The sequence below is a fragment of the Urocampus carinirostris genome, chromosome 19 (genome assembly GCF_059441175.1).
Source record: "Urocampus carinirostris isolate Australia breed hairy pipefish chromosome 19, RoL_Ucar_1.0, whole genome shotgun sequence".
In the NCBI taxonomy this organism is placed as follows: Eukaryota; Metazoa; Chordata; class Actinopteri; order Syngnathiformes; family Syngnathidae; genus Urocampus; species Urocampus carinirostris.
The window spans coordinates 22279502-22307153 of NC_142367.1; the positions used below are offsets into that span (position 1 = coordinate 22279502).

General features: G+C 38.4%; 1 protein-coding gene across 2 annotated transcripts; it reads left to right on the plus strand.

The window, feature by feature from the left end:
- The first annotated feature begins 6586 nt into the window (after positions 1-6586).
- On the plus strand, positions 6587-27556 carry med24 (mediator complex subunit 24). 2 transcript variants are annotated; one of them, XM_088324053.1, is made up of 26 exons: positions 6587-6715; positions 6921-7051; positions 7305-7387; positions 7455-7493; positions 7989-8062; positions 8162-8379; positions 8496-8607; positions 8691-8841; positions 9309-9422; positions 9717-9770; positions 11205-11287; positions 11370-11456; positions 11614-11725; positions 12677-12819; positions 12896-12933; positions 14351-14433; positions 14542-14720; positions 15528-15627; positions 15873-16048; positions 17820-18084; positions 19368-19549; positions 21016-21109; positions 21195-21294; positions 23554-23634; positions 25044-25192; positions 27188-27556. In XM_088324053.1, exons 2-26 carry the CDS (start codon positions 6922-6924, stop codon positions 27302-27304), a joined length of 2964 nt encoding a protein of 987 aa, XP_088180179.1. In that variant the 5' UTR covers positions 6587-6715; position 6921; the 3' UTR covers positions 27305-27556. The 2 variants fall into 2 exon arrangements, with proteins under 2 accessions (XP_088180179.1, XP_088180180.1); XM_088324054.1 differs by having other exon boundaries at positions 11626-11725.
- The last annotated feature ends 96 nt before the right edge of the window (positions 27557-27652 follow it).

A 27652-nucleotide genomic window follows, 5' to 3' on the forward strand; every position in this document is an offset into this window, starting at 1 on the left:
TTTTATCGTCAGGAAATGGTGCCCGTACGACCCGAGGGATTAAGGTACCCAACCAACCAGGTACACATTTTATTTATATTTTGGGTAGATAGATAGATAGATAGATAGATAGATAGATAGATAGATAGATAGATAGATAGATAGATAGATAGATAGATAGATAGATAGATAGATAGATAGATAGATAGATAGATAGATAGATAGATACTTTATTCATCCGTGTAGGGAAATTCACACTTCTAGCAGTATCCTTGTGTTAAAAATAAAACAATAATAAGTAAAATGAAAAAAATACATAAATACCCAATGTAATGTGTTGATATAGAGTATTTAAATAGTGCTACATAAAATACACACTGTAATAAAAATAGAGTAATATGCAAATGTGGGGGTGTGGTTTAATGTGGGCTTTTACTCCCCCGGGTGGAGTTAAAGAGCCTCATGACATGAGGAATAAATGATCTCCTCAGTCTGTCCGTGGAGCATTTTACTTACTTCTTTTAGTTTGTGGCTATTTTAAAGCCTTTTTAGAGGGTACCTTATATGCTATGTAGGCTTATATATGAGTATATATGTTAATTAAAGCCAAATTGGTTTTCCTGTTTTTTTTGTTTGTTTTTTTTTTTAGGTCGCAGCTTGTCATTCGAGTGGATCAGTGAGTTGAGAACCCCTGATTTAAGAACCTTTTTGCAAAGACAGATTTCTCTTTTGTATATATCTTGATTCATTAAAAAACATGAATGGAAAACCTGAGGGGCCCCCCCATCTAATTTCCGCATCCTTCACCGTAGATAATGACCCTGCCCGAAGGTACCAGATGGATGGGGCTCTCATTTAATATAAAGGGATATAAATGGTCTGAAAGTAAAGTACAGTTGAAAACTGTAAACGGTTATAATGGCAAAAAATAGGAAAAGATAAAAATCTTAAGACGGAGTTTAGGGTTTTGTGCCCGTGAGGATGATTCTCATAGGGCCAGATACATAGATTGATGCTCGCAGCAATTATTATGTGCTTTGCGTTGAAGGGAGCAATGTATCTTGGACTGCGGTGCTTGAAACACCAGAATAAACACGAAGTAGCAAGAAAATAAAAATCCTTTAGAAATACAAAAGCTGGATTCCTACATCAATTGGTAATTCATGTTTCCCTGCACTAGGTTATACAGTAATACTCTGCTTAAATGAATACCATACGAAGAATAATTTCCTATTTTACGCTTTCATTGAACTTAACTCAGGTAGATGTTTATGTAAATCAGGGGTCTTCTTGTGGCCTGGGGCTCACTCCGGCCCAGAGGATGATGGTTTGAGGCCCCTGCCTTAATATGAAAGTTGAAAAGAAATTGTGTTATTAATTGACTACTAGTGTCAGGACCAGAACGGAAACAGGACCCAATCGCACAGCGTACCGCAAGTCTTATTGAAGAAAAGGGGAAGGGCTGTGCCCATGATCCAGTGTTCGCTGGATGCGGAATGCAAGTCGCTCTCGTACTCGGATTGTAATCCGAACATGTAAGTGGATCATCCATAGCGAGCAATGGCAGTGTCAGGGACGGAAAAACTGGTCTGTAGCCGGGACCGGGAGAGCAAGGCGTGGTCGGAAACGAGTCGTAAGCCAGAAAAGTAGAGAAGACGTAGTCGGGGACAAAAAGAAGTCGTAAGTCGGGACGGGAGAGCAGACGTCGTCAGGATCAAAACAGGTAGTTGCCGGAGACAGACGGGAGCAAAAATGGGACAGGTGGGAGTCAGGGTCGAAAAAGGCTTGCATAGTATACACTGAGGTTCGCAGACGGACTGACAACAGGGGACTGACAGGACTGGGTTCAAATAGTGACAGGGAGCCAATCAGAACCTGCGGTGGTTGGCGCCAAAGGTGCGGGCACAGGTGAGTTACATCAGTATTCATGACAACTGGAGGTTGCCATTTTCTTACATGCAACCATAAACAAGTGCTGAAAATCACAAGTAAGAATAAAACCTATGAAGACTGTGAAGTGACCATTAAAACTATCTTAAAATGACATTTTAAGTAATAAATATTATCATGAATGTCATTAAATGGACAGTGTGTTACCTGACCACTAGGTGTTTCTGTATATGGGAAACAAGTGCTACAAAGCACAAAGAAGAATACAAACTATGGAGGCTCAAAGCTACGTGTTTGGGGCACCCGTAGAAACAAAATGGATGACAATTATGTCATCTCCCTCTGGGTGGGGCTCATGTTACAACCAAGTATTTAAATAATACACCTTTATATAATATTTCATGTATTTTGTCTAATTAATCGAATAAACAGACTCTCATTTGGTCTCACCAGGTCCTTGTAATTCACTTTCTTGGTTCATGTCCAATCCCATTTGAAAGTTTTCACAAAAAAATGCCTATTTGTCTCAGGTTTTACACAATATTGTGTTAGAGAGTAAGGTAGAGAAGGATGGGATAAGAAAAAAAACAACAGAAACTGTAAAATATATATCTTGATTCAAACGATGTGATCAGTTATAAATGGACTAACAAATGATTGTTATTGTCATGATTACCAATGTGCCCGCTCATTTGGCGCCAACCGCTGCAGGCTCTGATTGGCTCCCTGTCCCTATTTAAACCCAGTCCTGTCACTCTCCGGTTGTCAGTCCGTCTGCGAATCTCTGTTGATACAAGGCAAGCCTTTTTCGACCCTGACTCCTGCCTGTCCCGTTTTTGCTCCCGTTTGTCTCCGGCTACAACCTGTTTTGATCCCGACCCCGTCTGCTCTCCCTTCCTGGCTTACGACTCGTTTCCGACCCCGACTACGTTTTTGCTCTCCCTGTCCCGGCTACCAACCTGTTTTTCTGTTCCTGACCCCGCAATCGCTCGCTACGGAAGATCCACTTCCGTATTCAGATCACAATCCGAGTGCGAGATCGCCTTGCTTCCCGCGTCCAGCAAACACCCGATCGTGGGCGCAACCCTTCCTCTTTCTTTCAATAAAACTTGTGGTAAACGTTACGCAATTGGGTCCTGATTCCGTTCTGGTCCTGACAGTCATAATATTTCGTTATTATCTTTTCAGGGGATATCTTCATTTTGTGATGTGTTTGTTGCGACATAATTGAAAAGAACAATTACAAATATCATGTTCTGATTTTAATGAACAACATTTTTTTTACCACTAGGAGGCACTGAATAATACACACTGTCCCTTTAAGTCAGGGGTGTCAAACTCATTTTAACTCAGGGGCCTCATGATAGAACAAACATTCTGTCGGGGGCCGGACTAGTAGATTAAAGAGAAAGAAAAAGAGAGATAAATAAATAAGAGAAAGAGGGAGGGAAAAGGAGAGAGGGTGGGACAAAGAAAGAAAGAGAGGGAGAGAGCGTGAGAAACAAAAGATAAAAAGTCGTGAGAGAGGGGGAAAAGAAAGGGAGAGGAAGAAAGAAATCCAAAGAGAAATAACAAGACAGAAGGAGAGAAAAGAGAAAAGAAAGCGCGATAGGTAGGAAGAGAGAAAGAGAAAAGAGAGAAAAGGAAGTTCGAGCGAAAGAGGTTAAAAGACACAGAGAGAGAAAGAGACAAAGAGCAAAAAAAAGGAAGGGAAAAAAAGAGACACAGAGAGTGAAAGAGACAGAGACAGAGTGGGAGAAAAGGGGTGGAAAAGAAAGAGAGAGAGAAAGAGAGAGAGAGAGAGAGAGAGAGAGAGAGAGAGAGAGAGAGAGAGAGAGAGAGAGAGAGAGAGAGAGAGAGAGAGAGAGAGAGAGAGAGAGAGAGAGAGAGAGAGAGAGAGAGAGAGAGAAATAAATACAAGTACAGTGTCTTTGTGAGAGGCACCTGGCTTTGGCAACAAGTTGACAGCTTGTTTTTCTCTTGCGCTTCTCTGAGTGTTGTCTCGCGGGCCGGATTCAATCCCTTAGCGGGCCTGATCCGGCCCGCGGGCCGCCTGTTTGACACCAGTGCAACCCTGGCCAATTATAGATTATGAATTATTGATTCAATATTTTATTTTTTTTTTCTGATCTTATTTTGTGTAGGATATCTAATAAACGTACATGTTTTAATCCGAATTTTTTGGTAGAAAACTCCAATTGGCCCAACCTCACCCAGACCCGAGCTCCGAGGGCCCCCAATTCAATTGAGTTTGAGACCCCTGATGTAAATAATCTTTTGTATCCGTAAACCAAGCAACATTTGCACTGACGCGAGCTCCAATCAACAAAAGTGCATCTGTCCGAAGTGTGAGAAGGGACAGAGATGGCACACCAAGTTCTCCTGTCAGCGATCTTCTCTATTTCATCTCTCAGTGGACGGAAAACAGATCAGACATCTCTTACCTGCATGAGCCTTGCCAAGACACGGGGGTTATCTCCTGCCGGTAGGATGTCTCCGGTGTCCGGCAGAAATTAGAAAGGCTGCTTTTATGTGGCCTTCACGGGACCCCCAAGTGCCTCCAGAAGTGATTCTGTTTGAGAAAAAAACACAATGTGTCTTTATAAGTTGATGGGAAAATACAGATGAGTGGAATACAAGGTGAAACCATAAGCTAAACTAATAAAAGTATTGTTGTCAGAAAATGATTTTAGATAATTCAATTTGTTGATCATAATACACACTAGAGTTTTATAGAGTTTAGAATAGAATAGAATAGAATATAATAGAATAGAACGGAATAGAAAAAACAAAATTAGAATAGAATAGAATAGAATAGAATAGAATAGAATAGAATAGAATAGAATAGAACAGAATAGAACAAACAAAATTAGAATAGAATAGAATTAAATTGAATTGGATTGTACAGAAAACAGAATGGAATAGAATAGAATAGAGCAAAATCAAATAGAATACAACAAAATTAAATAGAATAGAAAAGAACATAACCGAATGGAATGTAATAGAACAGAACAGAACAAACACAAATAGAATTGAATTGAATTGAATTGAATTGAATTGAATGAATTGAACAAAAAACAGAATAGAATAGAACAAAATCGAAAAGAATAGAACAAAATCGACTAGAATAGAAAAGAATAGAACTGAATGGAATGCAATAGAACAGAACAGAACAGAACAAACACAAATAGAATAGAATAGAATAGAATAGAATAGAATAGAATAGAATAGAATAGAATAGAATAGAATAGAATAGAATAGAATAGAATAGAATTGAAGTGAATTGAATGGAATGGAATGGAACGGAACGGAACAGAAAACACGAATAGAATAGAATAGAATAGAATAGAATAGAATAGAATAGAATAGAATAGAATAGAATAGAATAGAATAGAATAAAATCAAAAAGAATAGAACAAAATCGACTAGAATAGAAAAGAATAGAACTGAATGGAATGCAATAGAACAGAACAGAACAAACACAAATAGAATAGAATAGAATAGAATAGAATAGAATAGAATAGAATAGAATAGAATTGAATTGAATTGAATTGAATTGAATTGAATGGAACGGAACAGAAAACACAAATAGAATAGAATAGAATACAATAGAATACAATAGGATAGAATAGAATAGAATAGAATAGAATAGAATAGAATAGAATAGAACAAAATCGACTAGAATAGAAAAGAATAGAACTAAATGGAATGCAATAGAACAGAACAGAACAAACACAAATAGAATAGAATGGAATAGAATAGAATACAATAGAATAGAATAGAATAGAATAGAATAGAATAGAATAGAATAGAATAGAATAGAATAGAATAGAATAGAATAGAATTGAATTGAATTGAATTGAATGGAACGGAACAGAAAACACGAATAGAATAGAATAGAATAGAATAGAATAGAATAGAATAGATTAGAATAGAACAAAATCGAAAAGAATAGAACAAAATCGACTAGAATAGAACTGAATGGAATGCAATAGAACAGAAAAGAACAAACGCGAATAGAATAGAATAAAATAGAATAGAATTGAATTGAATTCAACGGAACAGAAAACACGAATAGAATAGAATAGAATAGAATAGAATAGAATAGAATAGAATAGAATAGAATTCAATTGAATTCAATTGAATTCAATTGAATGGAACGGAACAGAAAACAGGGCAGGACAGAATATAATAGAATACAATAGAATAGAACAGAATAGAACAGAACAGAAGAGTGTGTATTATCATTGATTACAAGTGTAGATCGTTTACAACGAGATTAAAAATGAAATAAAAATAACACGAGGATATTTAGGTCATATTTACAAGGTAGCAATTGCAAACTTAAATCGTATGTAATCAGAAAGTCATGCTTTGCCCTTTGCGGCAGCATTATGCAGGAATACGTGTAAAAAAGTACAATATAAATGTATTTTTTTACAGTTTTGTAAGTTTACTAGCCCCAAATTATATGAAAAAAAAATCAAAGTAAAATTAATTCCTGTCAAAATATAATTACGTCATTAAATACCTAAAAATGCCTCAAATAATTCACTATGAGTTATTTTAAACAATTAGATTTTAAATGAAATTAAAAAGTTGAATAGTATTGGGGTGGCATCCAGTGGTTGAGTCAGTGATAGCGCTGTCAGATTCATCCAATCCGCGGAGAGAATATTAATAACCAATGACCGCGCAGATTACTGAATTGCTAAAGCGTGTTGACCAATGATCGCATGGATTACTGAAAGCAGAATGGCGTCGTTTGTGCTCGGATCCTGAAAAATATTGACGACGGTGATTCGAAAGATTCAAAAGTTACGGTTTTAAGCACAAATAAATCAAAGTAAGTGATATAATAATAAATTATGTATTTAAACGGATGCTTTTTTTCTTGCGTTTTGTTTCACGCGGCTTTTAATATCAAGAAGTTAATAAATGTACAGCTAGCGATGGGCTAGCATCCATTCAAACATAATGGCAGGACAGCATCAATTGTTGTGTTTGTTGTCATATATTTGAATTTCACATCGAGTCTTTTCCTCCTGCAGAATGAAAGTTGTCAATCTGAAGCAAGCCATCCTGCAAGCTTGGAAGGAGCGTTGGAGTGACTACCAGTGGGCAATTAATATCAAGAAGAATTTCCCAAAAGGAGCAACATGGGAGTATCTTAACCTTGCAGGTTAGTACACAATTTGGCACTCAGTTTTTACTTATTAAGGTATATCCCTAGCATTTTTCAATATTACTCTTTTATCCCTTGCACCAGATTTTTATTTAATGTAGTATTGCATATACGTCCTACTGTCCTTCCCTTATTCCAATAATGCCTGTCCTAGTCCGTTTTGTACCATTTTTGTTATCATTCAGTAAATCAAAGGGTGGAATTCATGACCTACTGTATGTATTACAGCATTGTACTTCTTTTCTTCCAGAGGCATTAATGGAGCAGGCCTTAATTGGTCCATCACCGAACCCACTGATCTTGTCCTATCTCAAATATGCTATAAGTTCACAGGTAGCACCGAATATACAATTCTATTGTTTTTATTTGCAATCATTGATTATTCCCTCTCTGTCTTTAGATGGTGTCGTATTCCAGTGTGCTCATTGCCATTAGTAAGGTAATTCCGTCATTATCTATTTATCTATCCATCTACCCTGTTCACATACCTCGAGAGGGGTGACCGACAGCAAGACAAACACATACAAAAACAAAGAAAATAAGAAGAGGAAAAATAATGTCATTATAATCGTGACGATACAGTCAGCCATTGCAGTTTTTTGGAAATGGACATCAAGTCTTGTTGCAAATAATATAAATCTAACAAGAGATAATGAAACAATAAACATAATTACAGATTAGATTAAACAAAAATGTAATACTAAGAAGAAGAATTTGTCATATGTTCCTATTAAACAAGCATTTTTCACAGTTTACTGCCAGCACCTTAAACATTTTATGTCTAAACCCACCAATTGTACTGAATGAGCTTATTGTTCACCACAGAACCATTCTTTGAAAAGTTGAATTAGCTAAATGTGAATTGTTGAAGGTTGACTGTAGTTTCTCGGGCATATTTAGTGGCAGGTGGTGAAACAAATCTCCTTTCTTACAGTTTGATGATTTTTCTCGAGATTTGTGCGTCAAGGCTCTTCTGGAAATCATGGACATGTTCTGCCACCGCCTCACGTAAGCCATTTCTATTTGATGTGCGGCATCCACCAAAACAAAGGAGAAAACAACTCATCTTCTCACTTTCTTTCTTTTTCCATGTGGTTGACTCTGAAGTTGCCACGGAAAGGCAGAGGAATGCATCGGACTGTGTCGAGCCCTGCTAGGGGTTGTGGTGTGGCTGCTGGAGGGATGCGCGTGGTATTGCGAGAAGCTGAGGGAACCTTTAAGCGGCACGGAGGCCTGCCTGAAAGAGTGTCAGGAGAGGCTTCACAAACTGATGGGCAGCACCAAGAACAGAGCCCTGGTGCACATTGCCCGATTAGAAGACCAAGGTGTCAGATGTTTGCGTTATCCTTCAAACATTTTATTTTTGTAAAACTGGAAACCATGATTGTTTTCTGCAGTGGTGATGTGTCACAGTGTTGATATCCTGATTTTTTTTCTAAAGGTTCTTGGGCTAATGTAGAGCAGTCCGTTCTTAAGGTGGGTGACGGCCTCAGCTGCGTGTCCAACACAACACTCCGTACTCAATTGGAGGAAAGCTTGTCACTAGTAAAAGGGTAAAAATGTTTCCATTTGTAAACACTGACAAAAACCTCTCAAGTTCACATCAATTTTTCTATGATTTCCTCTTTTTCCTTAGCATTCCTTTGATGCTTTCGGTAGAATGTGACCCGCTGCTGCATGCCTCTTTCCCATCAATCCATGCATTTGTCATGCTGGAAGGGACCATGAATTTGACAGGGGAAACACAGCCGATGGTTGAGCAGCTGATGATGATCAAGAGAATGCAGGTAATTACTTTTTTTTTATTGCTTTTTGATTATTTTATTTGCTTTCCTGAATTCTCACGCTTAATTCAAAAGGCGTGGCGCAACATGTCTCTAAAGCCTGACAGTGGCTTTGGACCTGCCCATGAAAACTGGGGATTTTTGGGGGAAATTAAACTTAAAATCAATTGATTATGCTTTGAGAATTATCTCAGTATTCAAAGCTCATAGAATCATGATTGCAAAATTTAGTGGCTTACATCTGTGGCTTTCACGCAATCCTAAGTATATTTTTATAAACCCCCATATATATATATATATATATATATATATATATATATATTGTCTTGTGTGCTGAATGCTTTTATACAGCACTTTGAAAGGCATTATTTTGCCTGAAAAGTTCTTTACAATTAAATTTGATCTGATAAATAGGTTGATAGGTGTATGCGGACATAAATGCACTTGAAATAACCTTCTGCAATCCACAGAGAATTCCTACTCCATTCTTTGTGTTGGAAATCTGGAAGGCTTGTTTCACAGGCCTTATCGAGTCACCAGAGGGCACAGAGGAGCTCAAATGGACTGCCTTCACGTTTCTCAAGGTGAAAAATATGAATTTGTGAACACTGAAAAAAGCCCTTGCACAGATTATTCAATTTTAACTTTATTATGAATGTCGTAATCAGGCATACACAGTCATGTTTAAATTCAATTTATTAAAATGTTTACAATTATAAAAAACATCAGAGCCTTTGTTCATTCATTTCATCAATTCTGTCTAATCAATCCTTTGTTGAGAATTGTATGAGATTGCATAAGACTGTCTGTCCCAGCGCCTACAGAAAAGACAAACTATCCTACACTACTAAGCACATTATTTTCTTTTCCATTTCTAGATTCCGCAAGTTTTGCTTCGGCTTAAGAAGTACCCCCAGGGTGACAAAGGACAGGTAAAAAAATATTTGGAGTATCACTTTTCTCTTTTTTTTTTAGCATCTGTTGCTGATATCATACACGGTTCCTGGATCCCTTTACTGCTAGGGTCATAGGGCACCACCTCCTGTGTTGTGTTTTGGGCAAGTATAGCCTTGAGGCGCCCATCCCTCTCCAGGCCGGTTTTTGCGTAAGGGTTTACTACTGGGGAAAAACTATTTAAATGATAAGTATCAAATGACCATCACATTATACATATTGCATTGCATCACTTCATATTTGTGTTTGTGGCAATGACGTTATGTCACATAACAAAGGCTCTTTGTCCCTTAAAGGATTTTGCATTTTTCTATATTATTTCTATATTCAAATAATTTGGGTATATGAATGAATACATTCACGGATCCCTTAACCCAGGGGTGTCAAACTCATTTTAACTCGGGGGCCACACGATAGAACAAACATTCTGTTGGGGGCCGGACTAGTAGATAGAAGAGAACGATAAAGAGAGATAAAGAAATAAGAGAAGGTAAAAGAAGAGAGAGGGCGGGACAAAGAAAGACAGAGAGGGAGAGAACGTGAGAAATAAGAGATAAAAAGAGAAGTCGTGAGAGAGGGGGGAAAAAAAAAATCCAAAGAGAAATAAAAAGACAGAAGGAGAGAAAAGCGAAAAGAAAGCGCGTAGGGTTGGAAGAGAGAAAGAGAAAAGAGAGAAAAGGAAGTTAGAGCAAAAGAAGTAAAAAAGACACAGAGAGAGAAAGAGACAAAGAGGAACAAAGGAAGAGAAAAGGAGAGACACAGAGAGTGAAAAAGGGGTGGAAAAGAGAGCGAGAGAGAAATATAAATACAAGTACAGTGTCTTTGTGAGAGGCACCTGGCTTTGGCAACATCAAGTTGACATATCAACCTGCAGCTTGTTTTTCTCTTGTGCTTCTCTGAGTGTTGTCTCGCGGGCCGGATTCAATCCCTTAGCGGGCGTGATCTGGCCTGTGGGCCGCCCGTTTGACACCTGTGCCTTAACCCTTTACAAAAACTAACGTTTAACAGTATAACTCCGATGCCTCACGCACATAATGAAGAGGCAGAGATGAGAAACGACCACGTTGTGCTAATACTTCTTTGAAATAAATTTTAATGAAGAATGTCAATTCTTTAAAATGTTACTCTGTGTATAGTCCTGGACTCTTAAACCGACACTAAACTAAACTTATTCCTAACCTTATTTCTGTGAAATATTGCTCAGTAATGGCTAGAACTCGTTCGAGGGTCAGCAGACTTGAGTGTAAGGCGACTTCAGTGTTCGCGGAATTGGATCGTAACGCACAATCTATGAACGGCGGTTTCATTCGCGAACAAAACCGCTCTAAGAGCTGGCTCTTGGGGGTTACCTACAGGAGCCGGCTCCCCACCAATCAAGAGTCTGTTCCTCAAAATGACATTTTGTATTCCAGGAATTTACGGAGGACGTGAACGTAGCCTTTCAGTACCTTCTCAAACTGACGCCACTACTAGACAAAGCTGATCAAAGATGCAAGTGAGTGTGCACAATGTAAAGAGACTGCGGAAGGCTTTTGTTAAAGTGCCGTACCATTCATGATGAATCATTTCCCTCCAAGCTGTGACTGCCTCGGCATGCTGCTGCAAGAGTGCAATAAGCTCGGCCTGCTGTCCGACTCCAACACGGAGGTCCTCACATCCAAGCGGTAAACTGTCCTCCTCCAATCTTTTTAACATGTCTAACTATGATCCCTATATTTCAATGTATTCATAAAGTATCACGCATCCCTTCCCTTGTTATTCTTCCCCTCTCAAACCTCCCCTCCAATCCGCCGCCCCTACCTCACTGCACCTTTGATTTAGGACGGAGGACAGGAAGTTCTCCCCAAAACTAAAAACCGCGGAAAACGCAAATATACAGCCGAACCCGGGCCTCATTCTCCGAGCTGAGCCCACCGTCACCAATATTCTTAAGGTAGAAACAATCTTAAAGTAGAATGGCTCCATCAGTGACTACTGCACCATTCTTTACATCAATGGTTCTTCAATGGGGGTACTTAAAGGTACTCCAGGGGTTACATAAGATTTTAAAATACATTTGTAGTGGGGAGTTCATTTTAAAATAATTTTGAAGTCATTGTCATTCTTTGATTGTAAAAGAAAATTGTATTAGGGAGGCTACACTCAAAACTGTTGGGGGAAAATGGGTCAATAGATCCATCCACTAATACTTGAGTCCATTTGTCTCAAAATCATGTTCCGTCGCACAAAACAACTCCTGCAAATGGGCCATTTTCTTTAAAATTACAAAAAAAAGTGTGTAATTTAATTTTAAACCCCCATTATAGACAGTTTGGGAAAAAAAGCCCTTTAACAATGGGCTAATTTGATTTCAAACCCAAAGTAGTGGATTAATAGTTGCAAACGACACACACACATAATGTTTAAAACACTCAAAATTGTGTTGTTTTTTTCATTTTGGGGAAAAAATGTCAATTTTTCTAAAATAACCCATTTATTTTATTTTTTAGCAAGGTAAAAACTAAACCAGAATGTTAAAGTGAAATCAATCTTAAGTAAATGATAAGTCTAAATAGTTTGGTTGTTTTCAGAAATTACTTCATACCTGGTCTTTTTTTTTTATGGGCATAGTCATTCAAATTATCACCTCTTACCTAAAATAGTTCACAGAGAGTACATAACTAAAAATAAAGGTTGGGAATTTCTGCTTTACATTGTACAAAACTAGATGTGAATACATTTTTAGATTACTCCATGATTTTTTTTTGTGTGTGTGTGTGCAATGTTTTGTCTGTGAGAACAGTACTGACACGTGTAAGAAATAAGAAACTTAACCAAATTGAATCAAAGGTTTTATAACAGTTTTCGAACTGTTTGATCATTCTCTACTTTTTTGGCACATCAGACAGTAGATGCGGACCACTCCAAATCTCTGGAGGGCCTTTTAGGTGTCCTGGGTCATATGTTGTCAGGGAAGAGCTTGGATCTTCTTCTGGCCGCCGCAGCTGCCACGGGGAAGCTGAAGTCATTCGCCCGAAAGTTTATCAAGTTAGTGCATGTATCCGACACTTCTTTAACTAGAGCTGTTGTGTGAGTTTTGTGTTTGCTTTGCTTTTGTTGACAGGCTTAATGAGTTCCCCAAGCACATCAGTAGTGAAGGATGTAAGTACAATTCCAGTGTGATACAGTGCCTTCCTAATTATTGCCCCCCCCCCAAGAACTGTTTGAGATTTTGCCATATTTTAGTCGGCAAAATTATAGATAAAAACTCCCCCCAAAAAATCTAATAATTAACAACATTGGAAACACAGTTGTGAAAAGAAAGCAAATTTATTCAACATTTTATATTATGGTAACAGATCAATTATTGAAAAGTAGGTTGAAAAAATATTCGCCCCCTTAAAGATAATGCTTCATTCACCATCCTTTTGCTGTGGGTATGTCTCTATAAGTTTTGCACATCTCGTAACAGAAATTTGCCCATTCCTCCTCACAAAACAGCTCATGTTCCTTAAGGTTTGATGGCAATCGTTTGTGCACAGCATTTTTCAGATCTTTCCACATATGCTCTGTCGGATTGAAGTCTAGACTTTGTCTTGCCAATCTAACACTTTATATTGTTGGTTTAAAACTATTTAATTGTAGATTTTGCTTTTTGTTGCACGATGCTACCCGGGTTGCAATCTAGGCTCCATGTTTGACAGTGGGAATGGCTTTTTTCAGCGTGATGTGCAGTGTTACTTTAAACGCCAAACGTTACACTTTGCATTCAGTCCAAAATGTTCAATTTTGGCCTCATCTGACCTGAGCACCTTGTTCCACATGTTATTTGTTTCTCCAATGTTGCTTCTTGCAAACGCTAAACTGGCCTTAATATGGTATTCTTTCAGAAAGCGCTTTCTTCTTGCCACTATTCCACAACGGGAAAAATTATGCTGAGCATGACTAATAGTTGTCTAATGCACAAATTGTCCCACCTCGTCTGTGTATGTCTGCCTGTCATCCAACAAAACCATGGGTTTCTTGGTAGCTTATCCGATTAGCTTTCTACCTGTTTGAGCCGAAAGTTTAGAGGTGGTAGGTTTACAGTGGTTTTATACTCTTTCCATTTTAACGTTATTGCTCACCCAGTCCTCCAGGAGATGTGTAAATGTTGCAAAATCTTCTTGTATACCATTCCTGCTTTGAACTTTACCACAGTTTTATCACAGACCTGCCCGATGTGTTTTTCAGTTTTCATAATGCTAGTGTCTTCTTCCACTGACCCCAGAGCCCATCACAGAGCGGGTGCATTCCATTGTTTGTCATTTAGGCCGACATTGAATCATTCATAAGTCTTCGGGGAACTTCTGGAGTCAGTTGGCTGGGCAAAGAGGGAAGGGTCCAATATTTTTGTGTCTCACATGTTGTTAACTCTTAGAAAATACTTAGTTTTTTGGCTTTAGATACGAAGCCTGAATTGTTGCATTATGACGAAATGCTTTGGGGGGCCAATACTTTCGTCAGGCACTTCAAATTCCTGATGACTCTTGATTTGCAATATGTTGGATGCTTGATTTATTTTAATTTTTCTCTGTAGCCAAGTCTGCTTCCGTTCGTGCCCTGCTCTTTGATATCTCCTTCCTGATGCTTTGCCACGTGGTTCAGACTTATGGCTCTGAGGTCAGCACTTGGTCATGTTTGGCTCCTTGTCAAATGTTTTTAGTGCACGGCCACAAGATGGCATCGACAGCTCTCTAGATTTGATTCTTCTCTGCTTCCCTTCAACAGGTGGTCCTGTCTGACCCTAGTCCCTCAGGGGAGACTCCCTTTTTTGAGACATGGCTTCAAACGTGTATGCCAGAGGAAGGGAAGATTCTAAACCCAGACCACCCCTGCTTCAGGCCCGAGCCTGGGAAAGTAGAGAGTCTGGTGACCCTGCTGAACAATTCCTCTGAGATGAAGCTTGTGTGAGTTGCTAAGAATAATAGTGTCACAGTGAATGCCTTTTTTATATCTTGAAATATGGCATTTTGAAATGAGGTCTTCTTGTCCTTACTATTTGCAGGCCGTATGACTTGTAGAAATGAAATTGTACAATTAGGGTTCCCACACATCCTAAATTTTCATCATAATATGGTTTCCCACCCATATGATGCAGTAGTAGTTTCCACAACACTCACAGAAAAAAAAAATCTCGCCCCATCTGCAGTTTGAGGGTCATTGTTTATATTTGTTTATATTGTTTATATTTTATATTAAAATTATCAGTTTAAACTATAGTAAGTTAAAAAATATTATACATTCACACAAAAAAGGAAGTCAAAATTGTAGAATAAGAAAAATCGGCGTGGTCTTCCATCTGCTTATCTAACAACTTTTATCAACATGTATTTTTTTCTTATTTATTAGAAAATACTTTGAAATATGGTAAAATAAGAAAGCCCTGCGACTGACTGGCAATTGGTTCAGGGTGTTTCTTGCCCACTTCCCATGGACAGCTGGGATGGGCTCCAGCACCCCCGCGACCCTGGTGAGGATAAGCAGTGCAGAAAATGGATTGATGAAAGGATACAATAAAAAAAGCATTTTACATTGAGAAAAATTTGAAAAAATAATGCTTGGTTTATATTTCTAGAGTGTCTGCCGAAACATATAAGTGTACTACTTCCATAATAAAAAATATAGAATAAGAACAATACTTTAAATGAGTAGAATTATCTTTTAACAGCTTAGTGGATTTCTCCTCTCAATTGGTCATATGTCTGCTTTAACAGTCAGGTCAAGTGGCACGAGATCTGTCTCAGCACTCCGGCTGCTATTTTGGAAGTCTTGAATGCATGGGAGAATGGCGTGCTTTCTGTGGAGGCAGTTCAGGTTTGTGTAGCCATTCTTTTTTTATGTGTGCCATTTAATCGAGCATCGCATTCTTTGGAAAGTCGGGGAGTTAACTGTGTAGTAACTGTGACATCACTTAGAGTTGTTTATCAAGTGTCTTCATTCACTTCTTCCATTGAAGTTTTGGTTTGACTCATTGCGGATGCGTTTTTGTCACACATTCTCTTTCCATTCACAACCTTCCTCTTTTTTGACCCACATCATCTCCTTCCTTTTGAGTGCAGAAAATCACCGACAACATCAAGGGCAAAGTTTGCAGTTTGGCGATCTGCGCGGTGGCGTGGCTGGTCGCCCACGTCAGGATGCTGGGGCGGGACGAGAGGGAAAAGCCTCAGACTATGATCCGGCAGCTCGTTACCCCGCTCTACGGCGAGAACACGCTGCAGTTTTACAGCGAACGGTACATCCACATCTTAAGATTGATATGTGATCACCTTTATCAGAGCATAAATAAAAATATGCTTTGATCAGGCATGAAAACCTCTCACATTTGGTGAAATTCACTATTTTAAAGTCATAAAAAGGTGACCTATTTGAATTGTGTAGAAACATTTTTGGGAAAGAGAAGCTATCCTGAGAAATTGCAGATAGTGCATCAGGTGTTTAGAGTTGTGCATGGATTCAAATCCATGTACTTCGCGCTGGTGGGAGTACCTAATTCATTTCGGTATAACACTTTTTTTTTTATACATATAAAAAAATACAGATGATCACAACCGCAAAACATTGAAAGCAACAGGAATCGAAACCAGGTCGTGGCAGTGAGCCTACCAAGACCTAAAAAAAGACCACCATTGATAAGGATGACCTACAAAAAGGCATTATCATATCTCATTCACATACTATATTTTTTCACAGTACTAGAGATGAGTGTTAGTGAATGGAGAAAATGGAAAGTCGCCGTCATATAAATAAAACCAAGAAAGCACAACGAGAATATCTGATGAAACAGACTTTGAGGGACATTAAATAAATATATTGGATATTTTTTTGTTGGTATTTTGTTTATCATTAACGTTATCATTAAATGATTTGAATCATGGCCCCACATATTCAACAGTGGTTGTCACGCTCAATACTTAGTTTGAGAAAAAGTGAAACAAAATGTTATGAAGATTTTTTTTAATAAGAAATGGAGATGCTCGTTATACACAAGTATGCGTTATTTGCGAATAAATACAGTATTTCCGCTACAACATTCTCACCTTTTTAACCTGTGACTTATTTTCATGCCTGTTTTATGATGTAAGTGAAACCCATTATGTACAGACAAAAATAATTTTGATAAATATGCATATTTCATGTATGAATACTCTTATCAAGATATTAAAACCACATAGTTTTTGTCAAGTCACATTAAGAAACAAAAATATGCTCATTTGTGCAGTTCCAGCCCTCTCTAGTGGTTAGGTAATTAGAGCAGTTTAATTTTATACAGGCATGGTTTGGCTACCTATGTAGTATAATGCCATATTTGTGCTATCAGTTAAAATCACAAAACGTTGAAAGCAAGCACATCTCTCAACACCAACAGTCTATTTTAATAACATTATCCAGATCACTTGCGTGAACGTTGTGTAATAATTACGTTAACTTTTGATGGCTCCTGCGAAGAGAAAGACGCCTCTTCGGGTTTTTTTTCTCACGCACACTGAAACGTGAGCTAAACATTCACTCTTCATAATTTTAAAGGTACATTGTGTAATATGGGACCACTAGATGGCACTGTATTGTCCAAGTCGAACTAAAACCAGTGCAAAATGAGCACTCTGTAGTAGTAAGATCCCAAACATGGCAGTGACTACTTGGTATGAATTCTGCCATTTAAAAGAAATAGAAATTTATCAAGCGATGAACATAAAAAAAATTGTACACCTAGGAGGCACTAAACATTACACACTGTCCCTTTAATGATGTATAGGTACCCATTAGATTGCAACCCGGGCTGCAAAGACAAAACGTTCTGCATACGATGCCTCTTTCAAGCTTAAAGATGCTGATCATGCGTAATATCCCGGACTTGGAGCAGCGAGCCAAAAATTCACTATACCAAAGTGCATGTTCGATTAAGGAGTAAACGGAAAGTCATCCTGAAAGATATATCATTTAATCACCTGATGGTGGTGGATGTATGTAACACTATGACTTCCTCCCCTTTACATCTCTCCTAGCGTGATAATAATGAGTTCCATCATGGAGCACATGTGTGCCGATGTCTTCCAACAAACGGCGGCAACCTTGCGGCCCCCCATGGAAGGCCAGGAACCCATACCCTACCGCAACTTGCTGCCAGCCAAGGAACCCATTCGGGCCGCCCTTGCCAAGCAGTTCCAGGTGGTCCTGCGCAAAGGTTGGGTGGACAGTCAAGCTCTGCATCTGTTCCAGAGTCTGCTAAACATGGGCGGAGTCTTTTGGTTCACCAATAATTTGGTCAAGGCGAGTTTTTGTAGAAAAGCTTACTAATTCTGTCCCTTTCTCAGGATGACACTCTTAAGCGAAGGAAATAACAGTAAAAATGGACTTAAAATAAAAGTATGGGGATATACAGTGAACATATAAACAAAATACAGATCTAAATACATTTGTCCTGCATAAGATTTTTTTGAAAGGGTGTTCAGGGTTCGTACAGGTGCTTCCTTTGAATTTTAACGTGTTTTCAAAAGATAGAAAACTTCATGTTTCTTAACAAGTCTGCTTAAAAATGACGCCAACACCGCTCTCTTGTGGCCCCTGCTATTGTATTTCTCCTTCCCTCATGATTAATTACAGCTGGCATTAGTTTGTTCGGCGTTGTCCTATGAAGCGTCATCGCCCCCTAAAGGACAGGTGCATGCTACGCCTAAACATGGTACTGTGAAGTTTGTATTAGTGCAAGGATTTTATATCAAGTATGGACATGTAAAAGTTAAAGTAGCGTTTCCCAGTGGTAACTTGTAGTGGGAAGAACTTCCTGAAACGGACTATGTAAACGACATATTACTGTCAGTGCTTGCAACTGCTTCAAATGGTTGCCATGTTTCTCAACGAGTCTGCTCTAATGACAGACACTCCTCTCTAGTGGCTTCGCTTTGCCATCGCATTTCTTCCCTTGTGATTAACGGCAGCTGATATTAGTTTGTATGGCATTGTTGTATGAAACAGCATCTATATGGGGAGAGATTTGTCACAAAAACAAACATATTGGCGATTTCCTCAAGATCTTAAAATCATATGTCTTGATAAATGCACGCGCAAAATTAAAAATCAAAAGTAAGTTGCCGATATATTTGTGGCTCCTCAAAATAGATGATTCTCACCAGATTTCTTCTTTTAATTGTACTGGAGAAATTGGCTTTGAAATTGCTTGAATTTGGCCATGAAAAACATGTACGAACCCTGTAAATGCACACCTTTAGTCTGAACAATGAATTAATTGGCTTTCTGAATAATTGGTAGAAAATGCTGTTCATTTTTTGTTTTATTTGTAACCGTTTTCTCCTATAACATTTTTCATGTAGCCCACAATTTATCATTCACCTAATCAAAACTATTACATGATTTGCCTAATGTTCAAATCATTTTGTGCTATCACGTTATCAAATAAAAACACCAAGTTTCTTGATATAAAAAAAGGGGAAAAAATCATTACAAACTGATTATAGCGTTTATCTGATCAAGTTTACAAAGTGTAAGCTTTCCCCATGAGTGTTGTGTCCTATTAAATTCAAAACCAATTTTAGGAGCTGCTCAAGGAAACCCGGCAGGAGTGGGCCCATCGAGTCGCGGAGTTGCTTTACAGCATCTTCTGTCTGGACAGTCAGCAGATCACGCTCACTTTGCTCGGCACCATTGTGCCAAACCTGCTCACTGACCCCGCCCACTGGCACGATCTGGTGGACCCACCTGGGAAAGCACTTGCAAAGTAAGACATGAATATATATACTGCATAAGAAGTTTAATGTTTCCTATACCATTAAAAGTCTCTGGCGGGCCTCCTGGTTAAATTGGTCCCCTCTAAATCATGTATTGTTTAAAATATATATATTTATAATATTTTTAAATGTATATAAATGCAAAGTTAATCAAAATAACAACAAATGAAGACATCAAATAAGTATTCACTCACTTTTGGTTGAATGTTGATTGGTTTATATGCGTGCTTTCTTCCCTGTTGCTGCGCTAATTTGCGGGTTGGGGGTGTTCTGGCAGCATACTGAACACAGTGTAATATTGAGGACAAAAAGAAGGAAAGGAAATGGAAAAATGGGTCAAAGCACGAAAATCATCCTAATTTTGATTAATTTCAACAATATTAAGCAGAGGGCAATGTTTATCACTTACAGAAGAACTCTAATTTGTCCCTCAACGCTTAGGCACTTTCTGTTCCTAACTGTCAATATTCAGAAGAGAGTAATGATATTTTTCTTTTTGTTTTACACATTTTTATTTTTATGTTTCCGTGTCTTTACAGGTTCTGTGTCGTGTCAACTTTAATTGCAACTATTTAAAAGTCACCGGTATTTTATTTTAAAAATATATTTTTAGCACTGAAGAGTTAATATATCTAGTCAAGTCAAGTCACATTTATTTATATAGCCCTTAATCACAAAAATGTCTTAAAGGACTGCACAGGATTACAATTACACAATTACAATTACCTGATCTTAAACCAACATCTAACCTTTTAATAGTAGTTTGTTCTTAGGGACTCTGTGTTGTTTGACTTTAAAGTTGCTTTGTATAAAGAAAATTTGAAAAATAAATAAAAGTACATTGTGGAGAAAACAATGTGCAAGCAAAGTTATTTTGTGAAAATGTCATAAAATACTCCAAACAAGGATACCAGCATATTTAGCTTCGGTGCAGACAGCACTGGGCCGGTGTCAGAGGCAATCTGCCCATTCCTAGTGCTCACCTAATAAAATTGCTGTAGGTGTTTTGTTAGCGTTGTGGGTTTTTGCAGTTGGTTCTGTGGGTTTTCGTCATAAAGTGTCTCAATAGTGAACATAGATTGTTTAATGAGCTTCCATATAAAGGATTTTTTTAGCGCTGTATAACCCAAAACAGGGTCTGTTGGTGTGACACCATGACTGTAACCTGAGGCTAAGACTGTGCCCTATATTTACTGGACAGAACCGTCAATGTATTCAATATTGTCCCAGCTTCCCACATGCACGATTTGGTTTGGCATGTAACAATGCAGTATATAATTGCACCTGTCTCATTTTGTTTCCGAAACAGTTGTACTCATAAAAAGAGCTTGCAATCCATAAATTCCCGACCTCTGCCCTAGACTGTCTACCCACCGGGGTCCCAAAAGATTCTATGGGAAACACTGAAGTTTTATTGGGTGCTGATTGTACTTTTTAACCTTATCTGATGTCTTAGGTTGTCTGTGTGGTGTGCGCTGAGTTCCTACTCATCCAATCATAAAGGTACTTCTTCAGCTCATCAACGTAGAAGGCAGAGAGAAGATATCGAGGTTAATTTCCCACTCATGCATTACATTGTTAAATACAATAACATTTAATGCCTGTCAACTGTTTATAAAACCTTTTGAACGGCAGGACTACAGCAGCCTTTTTCCACTGGATGACACTCAACCCTCCAAACTCATGCGTCTCCTCAGCTCCAATGAGGATGAGCCTGTTGCCCTTTCCAGTCCCGGTCAGTCTATAAATAAAAGCTAGACACTAGCCAGTACAGTAATGTTTACGTTTATGAGTGCTGCATTTTGTCAGTGATCTTCCAAGCTTCAAGTGGTATTTTTGCAGGCTTCAAATAGTTTATTTCCGCTTCAATTGGAAAATTACAGTCAAATTTAACATGAAGTCTTATAGCCCACTAGGTCAATTCTAAAACATGATCGGAAACTCCTTCTAAGGGCTAATGAATGACATTTTATAGTATGCCTTTGCTATCATACTTCAAGCAAAGGATTTTTTTAACAGAATAGATGCAGACACACATTACTAAGATTTATTAAAAAGATTTAGTAACATTTATTAATTGTCTTGTATTATATTTAGTTACCGTATTTTCCGCACTATAAGGCGCACCGGGTTATAGGGCGCACCCCGAAAAAATAGTTTTTGGTCCTATTTTTGACATATATAAGACGCACCGGATTATAAGGCGCTACAATGGGAACGTGGACAAAACAGTCAGATGATTCAGTCCAACTTATTACCCCCTTAACATTCCGAAAGCTTGCAAAGACGCAAATACGTGTCGAGAACATGTGCGAATGCGGTGTCCGTAAGATGTCACTCAAATGCATCGTTCCATCATTCGGAAGGTTAAAGTCTTGGGATTCAAGAAATGATAACCATTCCTTCGTATCTATTTTCTTTTTCGCTCGCAACTTTACTGTGCATATGACAATAAACACTTGGAATTGAGTTTAATTTAAAAACTCCATTCCATTCATTATCTGCACCGCTTATCACAGAAACATCGAGTTCAGTCTGAAACAAGACAATATAAAACCGGGAATAGCTCACCGAAGTCATTGTGTTCATAATAATGTGCAGGCAATGTCCTCTTATATCCGTGAGGGTAGTAAATCCAGGAGAATACAATATTTACAAATACAGAATAGAAAAAAATGCTTTCTCTATGCCATCGGCCACATGCTATGCGCATTCATCTTTTTCGGCCAATTGCAGGCTTTGTTTCGCTGTTTAAGCCAATGGCAGCCTGTACATTATAAAAAGGATCCGCCTCTTGACCTCCAAATAACTTTAGCCAATAGTGATCGATTCAACTGATGATTGACACATCTTTTTCGGCCAATTGCAGGCTTTGTTTGCCGTTTGAGCCAATGGCAGTCTGTAAATGATAAAAAGGATCCGCCTCTTGACCTCCGAATAACTTTAGCCAATAGTGATCGATTCAACTGATGATTGACACGTCTTTTTCGGCCAATTGCAGGCTTTGTTTGCCGTTTGAGCCAATGGCAGTCTGTAAATGACAAGAAGGATCCGCCTCTTGACCTCCGAATAACTTTAGCCAATAGTGATCGATTCAACTGATGATTGACACGTCTTTTTCGGCCAATTGCAGGCTTTGTTTGCCGTTTGAGCCAATGGCAGTCTGTAAATGACAAGAAGGATCCGCCTCTTGACCTCCGAATAACTTTAGCCAATAGTGATCGATTCAACTGATGATTGACACATTGGTTAGCCAATGAAACGCCGGTAAATAAATCCCACCATCCACCGCGTACTACTTGGCGTTCGGGGGAAAATCGAGTCGGCGGCTGCAAGTTAGTTGGAAAACTTAATGTTGATCCATAAATAAGGCGCATTGTATTATAAGGCGCATGGTCAGCTTTTGAAAAAAATAAAGGCTTTTAGGTGCGCCTTATAGTGCGGAAAATACGGTACTATCGTGACATCCATAACGGAACTAGCAAAACGGCGATGTACTTTCAGTCGGGCCTTTTAGAGGAGGTGCATGTCTTAGATCTACCCACAATACTCATAGCCACTTTGGATAGAGAAGTTTACTTTGGACCATACCCGAAAAGTGTACATTTGATGAAAAGTTGCTTTTCGACGAATGTTTTTCGCCATGGCTAAAAGCTGTGCCAAATAATTTGGACTGTATGCAAGAAGTATTTGGGGTTTTTTGGTTTTGTTTGTTTCAATTGTGTCGACTTGGTCTTAAGTTTAAATTAAACAAACATTAAAAAAAAGTCTCAAGTCTTGAATTTAATGAGCCTTAAGCTGTAAGAACCTTGATTACCACATTGTGACGGCCACAAAACTATAGTACTTCCAAGTCTTGTATTAGCTTTGTTAAATTATACCTTTGATATTGATATCAAATGATTTAAATAGAGGAAATGCAACGCAGTCGCACCCCTTGTAATATTAAGCCGTGCATATTCTGATACCTGTACTTTTTTCTGGTTTCATTCAGGAGATCGATCTATGAGCAGCTCCCTCTCTGCCTCCCAACTGCACACAGTCAACATGAGAGAGCCACTTAACCGCGTCCTGGGTGAGATGCATACCCGTGCCAGACGCTGACCCATCTTGCTCCACATAAACACAATAGCACTTTCCAGTGACGCGGTTACACAATTTTGGTCACCATGGCGATGCATGAAACGTCATCCCTCTCTGCCCCAACGATGACAAAGGGACTTTGTTATCTTTTTATAAAGAAAAAAGCTTGAAGCGTTAACTGTCTTGGCTTATCCATATATTCTCTACTTTGAACCCACTGCTTCACTTATCCTATACTTGCCATACGGGGCCATCTACACACTTCAATCGCTGGATACAGTAGGAAAGATTAAAGAATAGGGCCTCCCATGATGTGTGGACAAAGATCTAATCAAAGCCACTTCTCCCATCTAATAATGATTTTTCATACTGAAATCATTCCCAGAGGTTTGATACTTCCTGATGAGCTGCGCAAAACTCTTTTTTGTTTTTTTAAATAAATAAATAAAAACTATTTTTACCTTTGGCACTCAGGGACAATGCTTCTGAAAGCGTATTTATACATTATGGGACTGAATAAGTTAATTACTCATCAGGAGGTTTACCCATTTATTCCAGTCCTTGCCTCCCAGTCTCCTAATTCATTTTGTTGGCATAACGAAGGAGAGGTCTCAGGAATAAAACTGCAAAATAATTCATCTGCGTCTTTCAATATTCAGTTAGAAAGTCCTGTATTCCTCAAATTTGTGCATTTGGTGGCAGGGATCTTACGGGTGCTTGAAATCGTTGAAAATGCTTGGTTTTCAATGTTGTGTTTTCAGGGTTGAGAAGTGCTTGAATTTTGGTTGAAGTGCTTGCAAATGCTTAAAATCTTTGCAATGTTTCTCAACAAGTCTGCTTAAAAATGATGCCAACACCGCTCTCTTGTGGCTCTGCCATTGCATTTCTTCTTCCCTTGTGAATAACTAAAGCTGGCATTAGTTTGCATGGTGTTTTCCTATGAACAGTCATCAGGGCAGGACAGGGGCATGCCACGCCTGAACATAGTACTTTGAAATGTGTATTAGCGAGAGGATTACATATCAAGTATGGACATTTATTATGGGCCATGTAAAAAATTGTGGTAACTTGAAATTGGAAGAACTTCCTGCACACTACTGTGAAGAATCATATGCATTCATAAATGCACGCGCAAGAAGATATTGCATATGTAATTGCAGATATAATTGTGGCTCCTTGAAATACATGATTTACACCGGATTGTTTCTTTTAATGGTACTGGATAAATTGGAAAATTGGCTTTGAAATTCCTTAAAAAGTGCTTGAATTTGGCTACGAAAATGGTGTACGAACCCTGTCATAGTGATCTTTTTAATTGTTTTTGACTGTACTAGATTGTGTAATAACACACAACATATACCTAACCCAGATAATTTATGGCATCCGTTTCCCTTTCCACAGCCAACCTTTTCCTTCTCATTTCCTCCATCCTGGGCTCTAAGATGGCGGGGCCTCATACTCAGTTTGTGCACAGTTTCATGGAGGAGTGCGTGGAATGCTTAGAGCAGGGAAGTCGTGGAAGCATCCTGCAGTTCATGCCTTTTACAATGGTGAGTCAGAAGGGAGGCCGGACAGGTGACGGTGAGGGAAGGGGCAGGACACACTTTACTGGAAAATATTGGAATTATGTGCTTATTCTTGATAAAATCATGCTGACTCAAACTTAGAAGATGATTAAAATTCCTTTGTGGTGTTGGACTTGATCCGGTTTAAAAACTGCCCTTTCGGCAAGACTTCTTGCAATGGGGTATTGCAGGGGACATGAGCTTACTTACATTTTTGGAGATAGGAATTCATCTAATATTTATTTTTTGTGTACAGTGAACTCTTGTTTATTGTAGGGTTTAAATTCCTAATAGAACCTGTGATGGGCAAAATCCATGAAGTAGAATCCTTATATACATACATCATTCAATGCCAGACCTTTCTCTCTTATGGGAAGAACCGGTGCCAGGCAATTTTGACTCCCATTTTTGAAGGCCTACAGAATTTTTTGTTATGAAGCTAAACACACATAGGACATATCAAAGAGGAGTTTGAATTTTCGTCTTTAAACAGAAAGCAAGTATCTTTCTTGACCATTGTTTAGTAAACTACAGTTGAACATTGCTACGTTTGTTGAAAATACTTATTTTACATCTGAGAAAAAGGGCTTTTTGCAAAAGGATCCATTTTAAGCACAACTTTCACTTAGAGTATAATATAATATACCTTTATTATCATTGTTACAAAATGGGTTGAACATATTGTGACAACAAAATTGGACGTGGCACTCCAGTTTCACATTTTACAGTGAGGATAAAAGAAAACAAAAAATATGTTTAATATTTACACAAAGAAAGTGTGGCTTTGTAGGGTGTTTACATACAATTTTGGGATCGTATTAGTGCAATATGCAGTAGTGCAAAATAGGCAACATTGTGCACAGTAAGCATAGACATGAATACAATTTTACATCTGTATGAGGTAGTGTTTGCAAAAGTTTCAGTTTTTTTGTGCAGTGTGGTGATAGCTCTGGGGAAGAAAATCTCTGTTTGTCTGTTTGTTTTGGTTTTGTGTGACCTGTAGCGTCTGCCGGAAGGCAACAATTGTTAAACCACCAAATATCTAAACAATGCTTTCCATAAACACAAGGGCACTTTGCTTGCAAAATAACACTTCATCCCAAGAACACAACTCATGCAAGTACTTTTCAGCACTAGATATTACCGGTGACGTGATCACACGATTTTGGTCACCATGGCGATCGTGTTCCTGCAGATGTGCACGAAACATGGGTTTGCGCCCATGACAATAAAGGCATATTCTATTCTATTCTATGAGGACAGATGCATGCCACACCTAAACAAGGCACTGAAGTGTGCGCTAGTGCAAGGATTGCGTATAATTTATGGACATTTATTCTGAGCCATGCAAAAATGAAGTTAGCGTTTCCCTTTGGTAAATTGTAATGGAAGTAACCTACATATTATTTAACAACTTTGTCTCAAAAGAAATTTTTTTTCATTATAGATCTAAAAATCATGTGTCTTGGTAAAAATTACAAATCACTTATATAAATCGCAGATATATTTGTGGCTCTGCAAAATACACGATTCACTCCAGACTTTCTTTTAATTGTATTTGAGAAATTGAAAAATTGGCTTTCTAAAGTCCTTTAAAAGTGTGTGAATATGCCAATGAAAAAGGTGTTATGAACCCTCTACAAAGCGCACTGGATTATAAGCCGCACGCAATTTGGGGTGTGCCTTATAGTGTGTAAAATACTGTAATTTAATTGTATAATCAGTTTGTAATCAGTTACACCACAGTGTTGTTATTGTGTTGGTTATTGACTTACCTTTTTTATGGGGTTTTTATTTGCCTCTTACCATCCACTTCTCTTTTTTAGGGGCCATGTACATGCCTGGACATGTACAAGAAAATTTACCCCAAAAATGATGCGTCAACTGGCAAATAAAAACATTACTCAGGGTGTTTCATCTGTTGTGCAATAGATTGCGTGAGTTCATTATTTTTATTTTCTCCTTTTTCTCATGTTCTAGGTCTCTGAACTGGTGAAACTTCCTGCCCTGGCCAAACCCAAAGTGGTTTTAGCTGTGACCGACTTGAGCCTCCCCCTCGGGAGGAGAGTTGCGGCCAAAGCCATCGCTGCCTTGTAACAATTGGGTTTATCTTAAGAATGAAATATCTGCTTCAAGATGAAATGCACTTAAAATTTTAGTAACCGGATCTAAAATTTTGAGTGCAGATCGTTCCTTGTCTCGAAATGTATCTGCACGAGTTCTAAAACACGTGAAGCAGACATTGGAGACATCGATAATATCACAGACACCAACATGAAATGCTCTTGTGTTTGTAAACCCTCGTTACCTTTTGAATACATTTAAATAAATGGTGGATTTCTCTTTCTATATCCTGTTCTGTCATTTAATGTTTGCATCATCCGTGAGTCAGGTGCAAGGTCACATGTTTGGCGACGTCATCACATGACTGAAGGAGCCTTTTCA